The 19,588-nt window shown below is 31.4% G+C and overlaps 1 protein-coding gene and 1 pseudogene across 3 annotated transcripts in view; one reads left to right on the forward strand and one right to left on the reverse strand.

Annotated features, from left to right (window-relative positions):
* The window catches only part of LOC125827129 (uncharacterized), a 20,652-nt gene extending 17,432 nt beyond the window's left edge, over positions 1-3,220 (reverse strand). Inside the window, exons 1-4 of one of the 3 annotated variants that reach the window (XM_049506489.1) lie at positions 3,110-3,220; positions 2,866-3,037; positions 2,680-2,731; positions 2,544-2,583 (exon numbers count right to left, since the gene is read on the reverse strand). In XM_049506489.1, the coding sequence (XP_049362446.1) occupies positions 2,544-2,583; positions 2,680-2,731; positions 2,866-3,037; positions 3,110-3,197 (352 nt within the window). In that variant the 5' untranslated portion in view covers positions 3,198-3,220. The remainder of the gene's footprint in view (positions 1-2,543; positions 2,584-2,679; positions 2,732-2,865; positions 3,038-3,109) is intronic. The other 2 variants (XM_049506490.1, XM_049506488.1) reach the window with 2 other exon arrangements.
* The window catches only part of LOC125827127 (uncharacterized), a 25,803-nt pseudogene extending 7,553 nt beyond the window's left edge, over positions 1-18,250 (forward strand).
* The last annotated feature ends 1,338 nt before the right edge of the window (positions 18,251-19,588 follow it).

Here is a 19,588-nt window from a genome sequence, read left to right on the forward strand (position 1 = left end):
AGACTCTAAACATCGAATTGGAAACAAACAAAAAAAGCTTATAGTCGCGGTTGATGTTTATTAAGTATATAGTGTACAAATTGAATATACACCATATACTTACTTAAGTTTATAAGAGATATAAAGATTAAATATATTTTTTGTTGTGTATTTTATTGCGTAAAACTTATTTAATTTCCTAGGATTGCTTTTTCACTTTATTCAGTGCTTCTTGAACTCTGAGTATCATGTGCTCCTCTGCCCAACACTTATTTATTTATACCAAATTTTGGTATAATTTTTTTAAAAAAATAATGTATTTTTTGTTCTACCGACCAAATTTACAGTTACGTAGCCATTTATATATAGTGAAGGGTGGCCAGTCGAATACACTTCACCAAAAAGTTGTACTATGTATATAGAAAACTATATAGGTCAATATTTTTCATACATATAAATTCAATCTTGAACACTCTTAAATAAAATTTCTAATTTCGTCACGGCAAAATTGGTACCATCACTTTCCAATTAACTTGCTCTTTTCTGCTTGTGCTTTTTGGGCCAAAATAAAGACCAAAAAGGGCCTAAAAAATTGGTTTCTTAACAATCAATTAGCCCAAGACTTTCTTGGATTGGGCTGAGCTAATATGAAAGAGTTTGATATGTGCAGCATGAATTAGGCAAAACTACCGAATTACACAAACATTCCAACCATAATATTTATTAATTCTCCCTATAGTTTAAAATAATTACATTTTATACCACTAATTCATAATTTTGTACCAAAATTCAAGTCGGATAAACTTAGATACATGTATTTTTGCCACCAAATATAGATGCTCTAAAATAACAATCATAGGGAGGAAGCAAGCACAAGAGAAGGAGAGAGGCAAGTGGGATAGGAGAGAGATGCACGAGATTGGAGGGAGGCGAGTGATATAGGAAAGAGGCTTAGCGAGAGAGTCATATATATGTGAACTCAATTGGATATAGTGTATCTAGAATAAATTACACCTAATTTTGACCTGATGTATTCGAGATACATTGTATCTGGACACGCACGGGTACATGTATGTAGAGACCAAAATCTGACATGAATGATAATTTTAAAAACTCACGAAAAGTCACATAATTAAGTCATAAAGTAGTGAGATTTCTAAAAATTATTCAAAGAAGGCCTCACTTGGTTTCAATTAGCACAAGACTTTCTTGGGCTTGGGATGATTTGCTTACTGAATAATTTGCATAGATCCTAATATGTTTTCTTATAAATTTGCATGTCTATTTATTTTTGGAATAACTTCGTAAAGTTTCATATGATAAAGTTCAACCATTTTTATATAAATTTTTTAAAGTCATTTACCCCTAATTTTCATGTAAAAATGTATAAACTTCGGACATATTCAATTGCATATACGGTATATATAAAGTTATTTCAAAGTGAGCAATAAGGCTATCTTGCTGTTGCTTCATAGTGAAGGACACAATGACTTGGTTGATGAAAAACTATTCGAGAGATTACCCATTACAATAGCAGATATACCAAGTGCTTGCTTCACTAATCTGCCACGAGCTATAACTATGGCTTGTAATTTTAGTGCCATTGAGGAGAGGGAAAAAAGTGTGCACAGAGCAGCTTTATTAGTCGGTAAAACCGAAGAGATCTTGAAGATAATTCAACATCATGAACTTCCAAATATAAATGCTGATCTATCAGCTTATATTGATCAGTGGAACCTTACACGCCAGCCAACAAACCTTGTTCCTGTCATCCCTTTCGATAGTGACATACCGATCTGAGCTATATACCTAATCGAGAGCCATCATATTCAGATGGTAAGTTACATATCTTGAGCTATCATATGAGTAGCAATGTATACATAACCAGTATTTCCAGACGAAGTGCTCGCATCACCTGAACAATTCATGAACATTTTTCATGAGCTCAGTCTTGGCAAGAAAAACTTCCTACTCGTAGCTCATTCAAGTAAAAGGACAAAAGGAGAAAATGGGAATTAAAAGATTCAACAAGTCTAAACTTAAGGGATAAACACGATTGACACATAGGAGTACTTTTTTCCTGACAAGTAGATGAGTGATATGTATCTAGAACTCATAAAACATATACAAAAGAAGAGAAATGACTCATGAGAAAGAGAGAGAGACTCCCTAAGTATGACTGATATTTTTCTGCACAATAAGTACAGGATGAACAAGGGAAGTGCAGAGAAATGTCAAAGATGCTCAATTTAGCAAGTATATGTAAACGATAGACACCAAAGTATCCAGTACACCAATCCTTGCTCTTAGCATCAGTAAGAGGAACCCTCAAAATACAAAGATAGAGTCCTTTTAAAAGTCAAACTACTCTTTTCCAAATGAATCCATATAACAAAGATGATGGGAACACTAAAAAATATGGACTTCTTAAAACAAGCAAGGATACTTTGAGTTCAAATCAACACACATAATCAATTGCATACCCAAACTAAAATTAAACCTTTTTAATTCATCGAGAATTAACCCAAAAGAAAAAAGAGAAAAAAGCCAAATGAAGCTCTTACTGTCGTACTCCACCAAATGCAGTGCTGAACTTGACGGTTCCTGGAACAGAAATAGAACCCAAACAATCACTAAACTATAGCTTACGTGATATTAAACAAAATTACAGAACACATTAAAGCAAACAGTTCCAATTACCAACACTTCTGCAGTCAATTCTTCATAAGGCTGCGTTGAAGTAGCCTCCTTCCTGCATTTCAAATACAAAATGATCAACTAACAACTCCAGATTTCACAAGTGAATTTTTCCTTTCTGGTACACCCTAGCTTATTGAAGTGAATAGTAAAATCTACTTGATAATTTGAAATCAATACTAAAATCACCTCCTTTTTTCAATATAATCCTGATGAGACATAGGCAAATCAATCACTTCCACTTCATTGTTCTGCTGCACCTTAGATTTCCGTTCCCGTCGGCGTTTCCTGTGGCTCGTTTTTTCCTCGACGGAATTCGTCTCAGCCGGAGGAGGAACGTTACCGGTGACGGCATTATAAGCTGGAAAAGAAGAAAAAACACGAATTAAATTGAAGAAAATACAAAACCGAAACGATGAATAAGAATTGAAACCTTGAAGATTTTGAATTGCAGAATTGAGATTAAACGCTTTGTTGTATGCATAAGAAGGGTTCTTGTAGAAATTGCTCCTCGTCGTCATTTCCCTCTTTTGCCTTTCTGTGTTTTTTTTTAACTCAAGATTTTAAACTGTAAAAGGTGCCTAAATAATTTACTTCACCTTTATTTTTATTTTTTTTAGTGGCATGGAAATGCTAAATAATAATAATAACAATAATAATATATACTAACAGTCTAGTTTCGAATCTAGAATAGAAAAAGTCGAATTTTAATATAAATGTCGAACACTAAATATAAATTTTGATTTTTACATATCAAGTGTTCGATATGTCCTTTAACATCAAGAGTAGTGCTAAATGGCAAGACACTTTTTTGGCATCAATTGGCAAGACACGGCGAAATGACCAAATAGCCCTTAGGTGACAAAACTACTTGTGGTTTTCCCTCCAAAATAGAAAACCACTCTTTGACTTTTTCTTTCTTGTTTTCTCTCTCTCTTACTTTACTCATTTTTTTTCTTTACTTCACTCATTAGTTTTATTTTATTTTGTTGTTAGATTTATATTATTTTATTTTGTTGACATGTACCATAACTAATTGTATTATCCGATTATTGATTATGCTTATATAATCGCATTCAACTGACTTGTATTTGTGAGAGAGCATAACTCATATAATACTATATCTATTACATTTATTTAATCATAATGATTCGACTTATAATAGTGAAAAATCTTCAATTTTTGTGAAACAATTCAAATATAAACTTTTACAATCATATTTACCAAAGTAATATAAAATTAAAAATTATTTAAGTACTAATAGACATTGATTTTTTAGGATAAATTTTTACATTCTATTATTTTATTAATAAATGGTCCGTAATGATTTTACGTATAACCCTCTTCAAAACTGAAAAAAAAATTGTTCTCTTTGTTAGTATTCATGTGTTTCTCTTTATAATAATCAAATTTTATTGCATTTACTTCGTAGTTTAATTTATAGTTTTATTTTGATATTGTTGATAGTGCTTTTTCTTGTTGATATGACTCGTAATTTTATTGATTATTTTTATTTAAATCAAATATTAACAAGACATCTTGATATATCGTCATTAAATAATAAAATCATTGGAAATAATTTATCATATTTCTTTAAAATGATTAAATTCTTAGATAATGCGTAATTTGTTTTTTTTTGAAGGATCCTATATAGATGTACCCTAGAAAAAATTTATAGTATCGTATATTTTTGAGAAGTCCACAAAAATTAAATAGCAAGAAAAATAAAAAAGGTTAAAGTGATGAAAAATTTCACCTAGCTGGAATTTCAAGAATAAAAATCGTATAAATTGACGGAAAGAATATCCATTTATATAGGTATTTATGGATGCTTTCCGTTTTTTTAATTTCATGAAATTAGTATAAAAACTTATGTAATTTAAAATTTATAAATTTTAAACACTTACAAAAAGAAAAAAAATGTTATAATAAAAAAAATTGTAATTAATTATATTTTGTAAATTAACAAATAATTTTATCTAACTATTTTTAGTAATATAAATAATTAATTTTAAAATATTAGAAATTGAATGAATATTTTCTTTTTGGATTTCATATTTTTATATTTTCCATGAATAAAATTATACAAGTATGGAAGTAGAGAAATTTGAAACATTAATTTGAAAAGAAAAGTCAAAGAAAAAGAAGTAAAAAAAAAGTAGGAAAGAGGAAAAAAACGTTTAAGAAGAGAGAGAAAATCATTTTCTGAAATGGGACCCAACACTTTCCACGTGGCACAATATAAGTGGAGCCGATGGTCAGTCAAAATTTTGGCATGAATTGACAAGACACAGGTAAATGACAAAAATGTCCCTTTTGCTCCAAAACCTCTTATATTTCCCTCCAAAAATGAAAATCACCTTTGACATTTTAATAATTATTTACTCTCTCTCTCTTACTTTACTCTTTATATCACCTTCCACCACCTCTCCTACATCTATCACCCTTCACTCTCATCCTTTCTTATTTTAATTTGTTGATCAAGAATTTATTTTGTTGTTGGTTTTATATAATTTTAACAAAATGGAATCGATTAGTCAGAATAACCAATTAAACGATTTATTGAATAATGTTTTGGGGTTAGATGAGGATGATAGTTTGTTGTCCCAAAATGATGAACATTATGAAGATTCTGATGATGCATACGATGGGCCAGAACATTATTTGCATAGTGATGATGAAGATGTTATTAACAAGCTCTTTGAAGAAATGAATCAACCGGAGCAAGAGGAATCAATAAGTGTTAGTGACGGAGAGGAATATGAAGCTGAAAAAGAAGGTGAAGAACAGACAGATTCAGCCAATGATGATAATTTTTCAGACCAATAATATATGGAAGGCCTTCTTGTAGATATGGTCTATTGTAGTGTAGAATCTCTTTTTGCTTTTTATAAAGAATATAGTCGTTTAAATGGATTTGGAGTTCTTAAAAAGACTTCAAAAAAGAGAGGTTGTGAATACGCTAGGTATGTCTCATTCGCTTGTGATAAAAGTAGAAAACCAACTGCTAAGAATTATAGTAAAAGGGTTGATTGCAAATGCAAAGTTAATTGTGTTGTGCTGCCTGATGGTTCATGTTGCGTAACAATAGTTACGACGGAGCACAATCATGAGTTGCAACCATCTTTAACACGTTTTTTTGGTTGCCACAGGAAAATAAGTAAGGCATTAAAACGAAAACTTGAAGCTTATGACATCGCAGGAATTAGACCTGCCAAAAGCATTAGACTTTTGGAAGTACAAGCAGGTGGTCTAGATAAAATGGGATGCACACCTAAAGATTGTCGAAACTACATTCTTCAACAACGCAGGATGAGGACATTGTCATGCGATGCTGCGACAATACAGAAATTTTTCGCTTTAATGCAGATGAAGGACGATGAATTTTTTTATGTAATTGACACGGATAATGTTGGTAGACTTCGCAACGTAGTGTGGGTTCACACACATTGCAAGTATGCGTATCGGGAGTTTAGTGATGTTGTTTGTTTCGATTCAACGTACTTGGTGAATCAATGGCGCATGCCGTTTGCATCTTTTGTTGGTGTGAATCAACACAAACAATCTATTCTTTTGGGTTGCGCTTTGCTCACAAGTGAGGATATTGAAACATATAAATTTGTTTTCTCTACTTGGCTGGCAGCAATGAGTAATGCACCTCCAACGGCTATCCTCACTGATCAATGTGAGAGTATCAAGGCAGAAATTGCAGAGGTACTTCCAGACACCATCCATAGGTACTGTATTTGACATATTATGATAAAGCTGCCTGCAAAGCTTAAGGGTATGTGGGACTTTAAGACTGCCAAGTCCGAATTTAAATCAATAATATATAACAGCATTACTATCAACGAATTTGAGGAAAAATGGGCTGGCTTTATTAAAAAATACGAGCTTCAGCATAGACTATGGTTTCATAATCTATACTTGGAGAAGGAAAAATGGATCCCTGTCTTCCTGAAGCATTATTTTTGGGTTGGCATGATGTCCACCCAAAGAAGTGAGTCAATGCATGCATTTTTTTATGGTTATATATCCGGTCGAAGCTCTCTAAAGCAGTTCGTCGAGCAGTATGAATTAGCCTTGCGATTTAAATATGAGAAGGAACTTCAAGCAGAAGCTGACTCACGAAAAAAGCATGCAGCGCCTTGTAGTGGTTTTGATTGGGATTTGCAGCTTCAAACCCATTATACTCGACCTATATACGATGCCTTTGCAGCAGAGCATTTGAAGCGGTTGTACCATTGTGAAATTGAAAGACACCGTGACTTCAATGTCGTGGAGGGAGTTGAGAAGTACAGTGTAACAGATTATTCCATATCTAATGATTTTCATGGAAATCGATTTGTTTACATTGTGGAATATCGGCCACAGAATCAATATCTGGATTGCAATTGCAAGAATTTTCAAAGTGAAGGTGTTGTCTGCTGCCACATTTTAAAGACTGTCTCATTGTAGAATTAAAATGTTCCATGACAGATATATTTTACGCCGGTGGAGAAGGGACGTAATACGACCACACATAGGTAAATTCTTTCAAGGAGGCTATCCATCTATAACGGACGAGTACAAGAAGTACAATTCCTTGAAGAAATGGTTTGATAGGAATTGTGATGCTGTGTTGGACAACAACGCTAAATATGCAGATTTCAAAAATGTTTTGAAAGGACGTTTCAATGCATATTGTAATTGGAATGACGAAATGACAGTCCCTAGCGTTGGTGATCCAGACTCGGAAGAAGATGTAACATTCATTAGGAACCCAAGGGAAATCCGAACACGTGGAAGGCCTCCGACTAATAGATGTAGGAGAGGTGGTGGAAGGTGGAATAGAACATATTTTCATGCAGATCAAGTGGGTGAGACTAGTCAAGGTCGGAGGGGTAGTGGGAGACGGGGTGTAGGTCGAAGGGTTGGTAGAGGTAGTCGAGGCGGTGGTATAATGACGTAGATTATTCATCCTTTGATAATAGTTTGCTTGGTGAAATTGTAGAAAGGGTTGTAGTGCTGATGAAGAAATTACATAGTTTTATGGTGGCTAACAATGCTTATGATTTAATTATGTCTTTTTATCCGTTTTTGTAACTTTGTTTTTTAATGGTATATTAGTTCGTCATTGTTTACTTTCGAAAACATGGATCTATGTTAAATTTTATGAGTAAATTTAGCAAACACACCTAACACTAGAAGTAGCTAATGGCTATTTCATAATCATAGATAGAAAACAAAAAAAATTTACATACTAACCCATGCATTATGCAATGGGAGTAAACATAACCAAAAAAAAAAAACTAAAATAAAATACAACAAAAAGGACCTCATCCAGCGTCCTTGTGCGAAACCTACAACTCCAGATTCCTTTTGCAAGCCCTCTTTTCCTCGGACCAACCATCAAGTGAAGTTCCCTCTCCAACTCGTGGAGTAATTTCAGAAACTCTGTTAGCGCCAACGGCGAAACCATTTAGTGATTTAGCAACCACTTTCTCGTATATTTCGAAAGTTTGGGTGAGGGGTGGCTCATCCATTAAAAGCATCATTTCGACCCACCTCTTACCCTTCCATTCGATCAGCCGCTTCAGGAACTCAGCTATTTCCTTCTCCATTTTCTGGTATGACTCCCGTTTTATGTAATATAACCTTTCCACAACCTCCGGAGAGGTTGGGAATGACATTGCCCTTCTTTTGTTATAAGGAGTTACGTAGTTCTCAGAACTCATTTTTTTTCAAGTAAGTATAAATTTATATTTTGGAATGGTTCTGTGTGTGAGGAATACATTTATAAGGAGTCTCAATTTATAGTGAAAAGATTGGAGCCAAAAAGTGACGTGTTTGGCTCCCAAAAATTTGTTTATCGAAGATAAAAGAGAAGGAACGATTATTTATCTATTTTTTACTACAACATTAAAAAATTTACTATTAAATTTGCCACTAGATAATAAAGAACCAAAATGTGAGAATGGATGGAATTATTCACTCTTCTTTTTTAATCCATTTATTGAACAAGTTTTTAGAAGGTAAGAATATAAAATGTTACGTGTGTTCAAAAATGATTATTTGATACGAGTAAATTTGTCACTAGATAATTGGTCTCTAACAATTGTTAGTCGAAAAATAAAAGAAAAAGAAATAAATTTTGTGAATGAACGAGAAATAAATGACTAATTTTATAAGGTAAGAAAATATAGTTCGATTAATTAATTTAATCATTAATATTTTCAATGTTACGTAATAATTATTTGAGGCATTTAAAATACAAATTTCATGAAAAATAAATTTTATTCTTATATCAAAAGGTAAATAACGTGAAATGACGGAATGAATTAGTTGTTCAAACCTAAAAGAAGTACTTGAGTACACCTAGAGGCTAGGAAGTTGACAAAATTTGAATTGATTAGTTGAATTTTCTTGCACTCTTCCTTTGTAAGGCAAATCCATTAATTAAGATCTTTTATTGGAAGGTAAGAATATAAAATTTAATTAATTAATTTAATCATCAAAATATTCTATGATATAAAAATTTTCAGACCCTTAGTTATTATTATTATTGAAAATAAACTTATTCTTATATCAAAAATTTGTAGTAGTAAATATAACAAAGGCGAACCGACGGAATAGTTTTATTATTTTTTCAAGTCTAAGATAAGTTCTTGAGTACACCTAGAATTTTGACAAGATTTGATTTGATAAGTTGAATTTCTTACACTCTTCTTTTTTAAGATCAATTTTATTGGAAGATAATAATTTAAAATATAATTAAATTAATGCATTATCAAAATTTATTATGATATAAGTTATTTCAGACCTTTAATTATTAATTTCATAGATAATAAATTTAATCAAAAACTTTGAGTCGAAAATTAAAATAAAATGAACAGGAAGCGACGCAAAAATAATAACATAAATATGGGGACCTAACCTAGACTCGAACTCATGACTAATTGACTAAACGTTTAATCTTGCTTTAAACATTTGCGCTGCAATAGCATTCGTTTATAATTACGAAAAGAACTATATAAAATGTTACGTGTGTTCAAAAATGATTATTTGATACGAGTAAATTTGTCACTAGATAATTGGTCTCTAACAATTGTTAGTCGAAAAATAAAAGAAAATGAAATAAAATCTGTGGATGGACGAGAAATAAATGACTAATTTTTATAAGGTAAGAAAATATAGTTCGATTAATTAATTTAATCATTAATATTTTCAATGTTACGTAATAATTATTTGAGGCGTTTAAAATACAAATTTCATGAAAAATAAATTTTATTCTTATATCAAAAGGTAAATAACGTGAAATGACGGAATGAATTAGTTGTTCAAACCTAAAAGAAGTACTTGAGTACACCGAGAGGCTAGGAAGTTGACAAAATTTGAATTGATTAGTTGAATTTTCTTGCACTATTCCTTTGTAAGGCAAATCCATTAATTAAGATCTTTTATCAGAAGGTAAGAATATAAAATTTAATTAATTAATTTAATCATCAAAATATTCTATGATATAAAAATTTTCAGACCCTTAGTTATTATTATTATTGAAAATAAACTTATTCTTATATCAAAAATTTGAAGTAGTAAATATAACAAAGGCGAACCGACGGAATAGTTTTATTATTTTTTCAAGTCTAAGATAAGTTCTTGAGTACACTTAGAATTTTGACAAGATTTGATTTGATAAGTTGAATTTCTTACTCTCTTCTTTTTTAAGATCAATTTTATTGGAAGATAATAATTTAAAATATAATTAAATTAATGCATTATCAAAATTTATTATGATATAAGTTATTTCAGACCTTTAATTATTAATTTCATAGATAATAAATTTAATCAAAAACTTTGAGTCGAAAATTAAAATAAAATGAACGGGAAGCTATGCAAAAATAATAACATAAATATGGGGACCTAACCTAGACTCGAACTCATGACTAATTGACTAAACGTTTAATCTTGCTTTAAACATTTGCGCTGCAATAGCATTCGTTTATAATTACGAAAAGAACTATATAAAATGTTAAGTGTGTTCAAAAATGATTATTTGATACGAGTAAATTTGTCACTAGATAATTGGTCTCTAACAATTGTTAGTCGAAAAATAAAAGAAAATGAAATAAAATCTGTGGATGGACGAGAAATAAATGACTAATTTTTATAAGGTAAGAAAATATAGTTCGATTAATTAATTTAATCATTAATATTTTCAATGTTACGTAATAATTATTTGAGGCGTTTAAAATACAAATTTCATGAAAAATAAATTTTATTCTTATATCAAAAGGTAAATAACGTGAAATGACGGAATGAATTAGTTGTTCAAACCTAAAAGAAGTACTTGAGTACACCGAGAGGCTAGGAAGTTGACAAAATTTGAATTGATTAGTTGAATTTTCTTGCACTCTTCCTTTGTAAGGCAAATCCATTAATTAAGATCTTTTATCAGAAGGTAAGAATATAAAATTTAATTAATTAATTTAATCATCAAAATATTCTATGATATAAAATTTTTTAGACCCTTAGTTATTATTATTATTGAAAATAAACTTATTCTTATATCAAAAATTTGTAGTAGTAAATATAACAAAGGCGAACCGACGGAATAGTTTTATTATTTTTTCAAGTCTAAGATAAGTTCTTGAGTACACTTAGAATTTTGACAAGATTTGATTTGATAAGTTGAATTTCTTACTCTCTTCTTTTTTAAGATCAATTTTATTGGAAGATAATAATTTAAAATATAATTAAATTAATGCATTATCAAAATTTATTATGATATAAGTTATTTCAGACCTTTAATTATTAATTTCATAGATAATAAATTTAATCAAAAACTTTGAGTCGAAAATTAAAATAAAATGAACTGGAAGCGATGCAAAAATAATAACATAAATATGGGGACCTAACCTAGACTCGAACTCATGACTAATTGACTAAACGTTTAATCTTGCTTTAAACATTTGCGCTGCAATAACATTCGTTTATAATTACGAAAAGAACTATATTTACGCTTCTTAATGAATATCAACTCTCTCGTAGAAGGAGTAGCTAGCTGTCTTTGGAAAGTGTGTGGAAACTTTATGTACAAGCTATTAACTTAGGGAAGACAAACACTCAAGTTAGATTTTCGGATTCAAAGAATTTCAAGTTTGAAGAGTTGTGACTTATCAGTTGAGATGAATGGTATTGAGAGTGCTTTGGAAGTTGTTCCATAAATCAGATCATTTAATGAAGGGGATTGTGAGAAGTAGTTGTCTAGGTATTCGTTTCAAAAAGCTACTCTCTTCTATTTCCATTACTTCATACTTTTATCGACCGACTCTTTTATTGAAAGATTTATCTTCTAAGTTAATTCAATGACAAATATTATGTGTGAAGTTGTTTGTATCTAAAATACAAAATAAACATATAAGTATCTCTTTTAACCCTACAAATTATTTTATAGGATGTGCTATCACAAAATCACAATCCACATGGAATGAACATCCATTTTCAATTAATGATAAGGAACTCTTAATGATCATTAAGTTCCAATGTCTGATCTATGGGAAGAATAAAAAAAATAGATTTTTTTATCACATTAATAAATGCAAAATAAATACAGTTTGCCACATTTAATGAAAATCATTGAATTCAGAGGAATAATTCGGCTAGATAACTTAATGTAATAAAATCCCTACATTTTTTAATTCATATAATCATGAATGTGTCATTTTTTATTTTATAACTTTTATCATTACATATAACTCATTTAATACCATATCCTTTTGGTTTATTTTCATCATAAGGATTCAACTTGGAATACTCAAAAATCTTCAATTTTTGTCAAGAAGATCTAAATATAAACTTTTACAATCTTATTTACCAATTGTCTTTACCCCTTGATCTTCATATACACCGCCTATGAAGATAGATATTATGCCAAAAGCATATTTTGCAGCGCCGTATCCTCCTTTTGAAGCTTTGTGAATTAGTTTTAGGGCAGCATCTGAATTTATATTTTTTTAAAATAGTTCTACTGAAAAATAATTAAATTAAACACACATCTGTAAATTAAAATGAATTAAGGAGTCGAATACAAACGGAAACAAAATTAAATGTAACACACATCAGTGAAATTTTCGCTCTCTTCATTTTTTTGATTAAAGGCAAATTTTCGGATTCAAAATGAACTTTTCGGTGTTTGGCAGTAATAGTGAAATGAAGAGTTTGAAACCCTTTTAAGTAGTGACAAATTGTGACTTTTCGTTTTGTGTAGTGATGTACTATTTTGCGGGCAGATTACACTGTGTAACAATGAATGGTACTGACAGTGTATTGGAAGTTGTTCCAAAAATCAGATCATTTAATGAAGCAAATTGTGTAATTATCTAGGCATTCGTTCCAAAAGCAACTACTTGAGAGGAGCCGCATCGTCTCCTCTTTTCATTACTTCATCCGTTTTTATAATGAAAGATTTATCTTCTAAGCTAATTTAATGACAAAAAAATACTTGCAATAATATAGTTCGAACAATATATTATGTGTGAAGTTTTAGTTTATTATATTAGTATATTTTAGATTTTATGTTATTTATATATATCATAAAAAGAGTTGGTTTGAATCTAATTTTCAAATTATAAAATAAACATATATGTATAGTTTGTAACAACTCCACAATCAACATGCAATGAACATCCATTTTCAAATAATTGATAATTATTGAGTTCCTATAAGCTATGGGTAGAATAAATAAATGCATTTTGAATGACATTAATAAATGCATAATAAATACATTTTGACACGTTTTAATGAACATCAATGAGTTCAAAGGTTAAATTGGGGTTGATAGCTTAGAGAATGTAATAAATACCTTACATAAATCATACAACAATAATTGACAATTTAGAATGTTAAAAGACATAAAAAAATTTTTTACCATAGTAAACAATAATTAAAAATTTAAACTATTTTAAATTAATATTAAAGTTTGACTAACTTTTTAATTTTGTCCTTGTCACATAAATTGAAACAAAAAATGATATATATTGGGCCGTGCTAGCATGGACTCCGAAGTCTAGTATATATATATATGACAAATCAATAATAACAATAATATAGTTCATACTAATCCAATTATCTTGAACATGTAATAATTATGTCGGAGATGTCAAATTTCTTCATCACTGCTACATCCATAGCAATGCTCTTGTTCTTCATCCTCTGCACTATCCCATTCTTGCGAACAAGAGGAACATGCTTAATAGTGCAACAACGCGGTAGTTTATTATAGTCCACTAAATCAAATAACTGGAAAAAAATAGGATAAAATATCTTTAAATCTATGTCGATACTGCCTCGTTATCGCTTTTTGTTTTTGAGTGACTTTCATTTCGCGAATTGTCTTTAACCCCTCGCGGCTATATTTACCGCCTATATTCAAGTCAAATGGTCAAACTTGCACATTCTTGTCAACTACAATATATAGAAGATTGATATATTTGAACACAGGCAGTTTAATCAACTTGGATTTGTCGTTGATTTATTATTCCAAATTAAAATTATGAACGAAAAGGAAACAAAAAAACACTATTTAAAATGACAACGTATGGAGACCCAAATTTGGTAGAAATAGAAGTAAACCTTACCAAAAAAAAAACGAAAAAGCTCAATAAAGTATCAAATTAAAGTGATATGTTAGAAAAAAAAATAAAAAATAAAATATATATATATATATCATTTATTTGAGGGAAAATTAAAGTGATATGTTAGAATTTTTTTAATTTTTCTTGGAGAAATTCAAAGAAATTGAAGATAGTGAAATTAAAAAAACAAATTGAACTCTCACCCATAAAGTAAAAAATCACTCAATTATTTTAATTATTTAAATTTTAGTCAAAAATTTATTTTTTGAGATTTCAATTTTAATCACTCAATTTTTAATTGCCAAATATATTTTTATTTTTATTTATTCTATAACCACTTAATGTTTAATATTAATAAATTTTTTCGTTCTTCATCTTTTTTCAATGCAAAAATCCATTTTTTATTTTATCTTTGCATCTTCTAAAGTTTTTTTTTTTTAGTTCTACCTCTCGGTGTAAAAAACATTTATTCATACTATTATTATTTTGTGCTTTCACAAATTTATTTGGTTAATTTTTTTTTATTATTAATTTTATCTTTGTAAATAAACAAATAATTTTATATAACTATTTTTAATAATATAAATAATCAATATCGAGATAAAAATTAATATCAAAATGTTAGAAATAGAATGAGTCCGGCAATTTTTTTTGGATTTCATATTTTTCATGAATAAAGTTATTTAAGTGGAAGTATAAAATTTGGAAGAATTGTTAGAAAAGAAACTGAAGTAAAAAAAGTAAGAAAGAGAAAAAGAAAACGTTAAAAGGTAAAGAGAGAAAGATGTTTGGCCATTTGAAATGGATCCACTTGGCAAAATATAAATGGGCCTTATACAATTTTTATCTGTCACATCATATTTGTGCCTCATGGATATTTCAAAAGTTGTGGTTTTAAAAGTATTAAAAGTGGTTTTACTTTTGAGGGTAATTTAGGTATACGAAATAAATGAATTTACCCAAATATCCTTAACTTTTCACGGAAATTACGAAAATACTTTAACTTTTGTTGCTCGTATCATTTCGTGTCAAAAATCTGTCTTGCCAATTATATTTTCCGTAACATCAAATAGATGTAGGTAACTTATCAGTTGCCAATGGTACACTTACAGTAAAAACTTTGAAAGGATGGTTAACAGATTTCCACGAGTTGTGTCCCATTTGACATGGAAATTTCCCAGTGAATGTCACATTAGATGTTGAAAGGCTTGGTCTTTAGTATCCACATACTTCCTCCGTTCTCCGTTTCAATTTGTTTGTACTTTGTAGTCCGTTTAAAAAAGAATGTCTTTTTACCTGTTAGACAACAACTTTTCGAAATTACATGTTTAAAACTACAAGACTAAAAGACATTTTAGTATATTCTACATATATTTGGTTTGAGACCGCAAGATTTAGAAGTCTTCTTTTACTATTTTAAACTCTGTGTTAAGTCAAAATCAGACAATCAAATTGAAACAGAGGAGTAGTACATTAGAAGGAAAGCATAGAGAAAACACTGAACATAGTGATTTGTGGTGCTCTCTTTGTGGAAAAGTCTTTTGTCACTTTACATCAAATTGTCAATCATCTAATTCAATTGAAAGCTCAGTCATCCTTCCATGTTGGTTTCAAATCACAAGGCAAAAAATACAGATAAACCATTTGAAGTAGCTCTTCATATTCTTGCTCCTGAATTTAGCATCCACAAGGGAAATAGGAGTCATGGTGAACATGAATGAGGCGTCGTGTGATAATCCTTATTGCCATATGATCACCAACGCATGTAACAAACGATGCTACAACGAATCATTCAGTAGCCCAATGCCAATGATTGGTATCTATGTAGCAGCAGCATCTCTACTTTGTATCCTTGCTATGGCTGCTGATGCTTTCCAAGCCTTCTGCGTAAAGAGACTTTGGTTCCCATGCAAATTCTTTGCTCTGAATGCTGCTTCTCTTACAGTGTTAGCTGTAGCAATGAAGTTGCCTGTCGAGATATCTGAACCGATGCCAGGTCATACTGACCAGCTATCCAAACTGGCCAGTACTGCTTTCATGTGTGTTGTAATAGGTAACTGCATGCCATCAATAGGAGCCATGAGTAACAAAGAAATCCTGTCGAACGTTGTAGCTCTGGACATCCTGGTAATCACAATCATTGTCAATCTATGCATTGAAATACATACTGGTTTGATTTTTAACCTGAAATATGAATTTATAGCAACTATATTCCTCATGTTTCTTCTGATATTGGTACTGAGTTTCTCCTCTTTAACACTTGCAACCACCAAAAAAATTCTTGAACTTAACTATAAAGAAGCATATCAAATTACCTTGAGGAATGATGCACTAGCATTCGGAAGGTTGTCCATCGATAGACTGAGAGACACTGTGGAGAAGTGTTGGATGATGGTCGAAACTAGTAACCCTCAATTTGTGATGGCACGTTCTGTAACCCTTTCGACTTCAGGGACAATCTGTGTGTTGGCATCTCTAATTTTGATGGAAGCTCTTATAAGAATATATAATTCACCTCCATATTTCCCAAATAGTTCAACATACAAATGGACAACAAGCTTAATTCTTATTGTTCAGTCTATTGGGGTGGTAGTGGGTACTGTTGCTCCAGCACTCAGATGGTTTATCTGTATAAGCTTTAAGCGTTCCAACAAAACAGGCAATGCCAATGCTAATTTCTTTAAAGTCGAAGACTACTGGATCCGAAAGCTGATTGAGTGGAAGGAGAGACCATTGTCTTTAAACATCAGGGGAACAAAATTTAGAAAATATCTCCAAGGTACAAGAAACTTTATTCTTGCCTTCTGCATAAGAAGTCAGATTCTGGTTGTGTCAACGAGCAAATTTGTGCGGCTTGTCTCAGTTGTTTCCTTCAACTTGATGTTTTTGTGTCAACTTCAGGGCCCAAACTATCATCAATCAGAACCAGAATACAGAAGAGAGACTGAATTGCACCACTATGTTCTGTTACTAGAAGGAGAAGAAGAACTTCCTGAAAGAATCTTTAAGAACATATCTGGTAATGCAAACCGACTAGTAAACACAGGAAGGAAACGACAGCCAAAACAACTGGTTAATTTGTAAAGAAAATCTAGCAGCTTTTCTGGGGTGGCAGATATTTACTGCCACCAAGTTCCAGTACTGCATTCAGTAGAACCTTCAAACTGCTGGACCTTAAGCTTAGTGACACTCACTAGCATTACTGTTGCACTTCCCAAAGTGAGAGATCAGATGGACTATCAGCTGATAAGGAGTGTCCATGAAGGTCTTACATACGCCAGCTTCATAGAGGAAACTATGTACCCTGAAGGTGAGTTCAGAAACATTAGAAATGCAGCACATATAGTGTGGGAAGAACTGGAGATCCATCAAAAATGGTTGGATGAGGACTTGCAGAAACCGACCCTCGAAGGAAAAACTCCTAAGGAAACACTTGAGATGCTTACAGGAATAGCTTCAAAGAAGGTGATGGATTTCAAACAAACCACTGATGGAAGAATGCTCGATAACCCTCTCAACTGGCCAGTCAGAATAATAGCTGCCAACTCAATGTATAAAATTGGGAAGGCTATCTTGCTGTTGCTGCATAGTGAAGGACACGATGACTTGGTTGATGAAAAACTATTCAAGAGATTATCCATTACAATAGCAGATATACTAAGTGCTTGCTTTACTAATCTGCCACGAGCTATAACTATGGCTTGTAATTCTGGTGCCATTGAGGAGAGGGAAAAAAGTGTGCACAGAGCAGTTTTATTAGTTGGTAAAACCGAAGAGATCTTGAAGATAATTCAACATCATGAACTTCCAAATATAAATGCTGATCAATCAGCTTATATTGATCAGTGGAACCTTACACGCCAGCCAACAAACCTTGTTCCTGTCATCCCTTTCGATAGTGAGATACCGATCTGAGCTATATACCTAATCGAGAGCCATCATATTCAGATGGTAAGTTACATATCTTGAGCTATCATATGAGTAGCAATGTATAAATAACCAGTATTTCCATAACTACCACGGTATTTATCAAATTATGCATATCTTAGAATGATTTAACTTAATGAAGATTTTAGTTTTCCAAGTAGTTTTTCTTGAACTTCCATTGGCAGGAACAAGCGTATGTATGACTATATGTGACTTGCTTACCAATATTACGTTCAAGTATTTCCAAACGGACTCTCTAGGCTTACTTTCCAATTACTGATTAACTGCTTTTTTATGCTTCTAAAGCGATTAATTCTATCTAGTTGAACAAGTGTTGACAATTCTGATGTTTTGAAAGGTAGAATTAATCTAACTGATAAAGAATACCTCAGAGATCTTCTCAGATAATAGTGACTTGAGAAAATGTATAGCATGTTTTATAACTTATTTGTCCCAAATGTTAAAGATAATATTACTAACTAATTCAGTGGATTCACCACTTGCTTTTCATTTAACAGATCTGGAAATAGAACCAAAGTCAACACAGTGAGCGCACTAATAGCACTCGATGATCCCAATGCTTCTCTGTGGATATCTAGCTTACAGTTCTCTGATGTTTACCTGAGACAAATTCAGCTGTAATAATTTAGATGATCTAGTATATTACTCCATGAACTCTACAGTGGATTGTTGTAGTTTCTGTTCTATTACTATCTATTGTTTCTTGTACTTCCGTTACTTCTTGTTCAGGACTGCTTTGGATTGTTTTTCTTTGAGTCGAGGGTCTATTGGAAACAACTTCTCTACCTTTAAGGTAGGGGTAAGGTCTTGTGAACACTGTACCTTCCCCACACCCCACTTTGTAGGATTACACTGGGTATGCTGTTGTTGTTGACCTTTACGGTGCATGCTTATTTTTTGCTACATGTTGTTATGTCTTATCCCTACCTCTGCGGGGGTAGAGAGACTGTTTCCGGAAGATCAAGGAAGATGTGAACTGAAAAGTCAACCCATTTCCCTGGATTTTTTTTAATTTTTTTTTTGCAAGGGTGGTTGGGATTGGTTTGGGAAGGAAAAAAAGAAGAAGAAAATTAGAGATGGGAGAACTTGACCGGCACTAATATTAACAATCCAAAGATAATAATATAACAGTTCAAAGTCTCCTTGTTAATAATTTTTGTTTTATAATACCTTTGAAAACAAGAGAGTAATGCAGTGAGATTCTACAGATAAACACAATCCGGAGAAATATTATTTTCTACATAAACACTGGTCAGTTTTGGACCTATCAACTTAGTTAATTAACATAATCAACAATTTATTTTTCTAAGTATTGTCTACCTTGACTAGCAGACAATCTTGGCAACCAC

This window comes from Solanum verrucosum, unplaced genomic scaffold, assembly GCF_900185275.1.
Source record: "Solanum verrucosum unplaced genomic scaffold, falcon-dt-bn FXZP01000060.1, whole genome shotgun sequence".
In the NCBI taxonomy this organism is placed as follows: domain Eukaryota; kingdom Viridiplantae; phylum Streptophyta; class Magnoliopsida; order Solanales; family Solanaceae; genus Solanum; species Solanum verrucosum.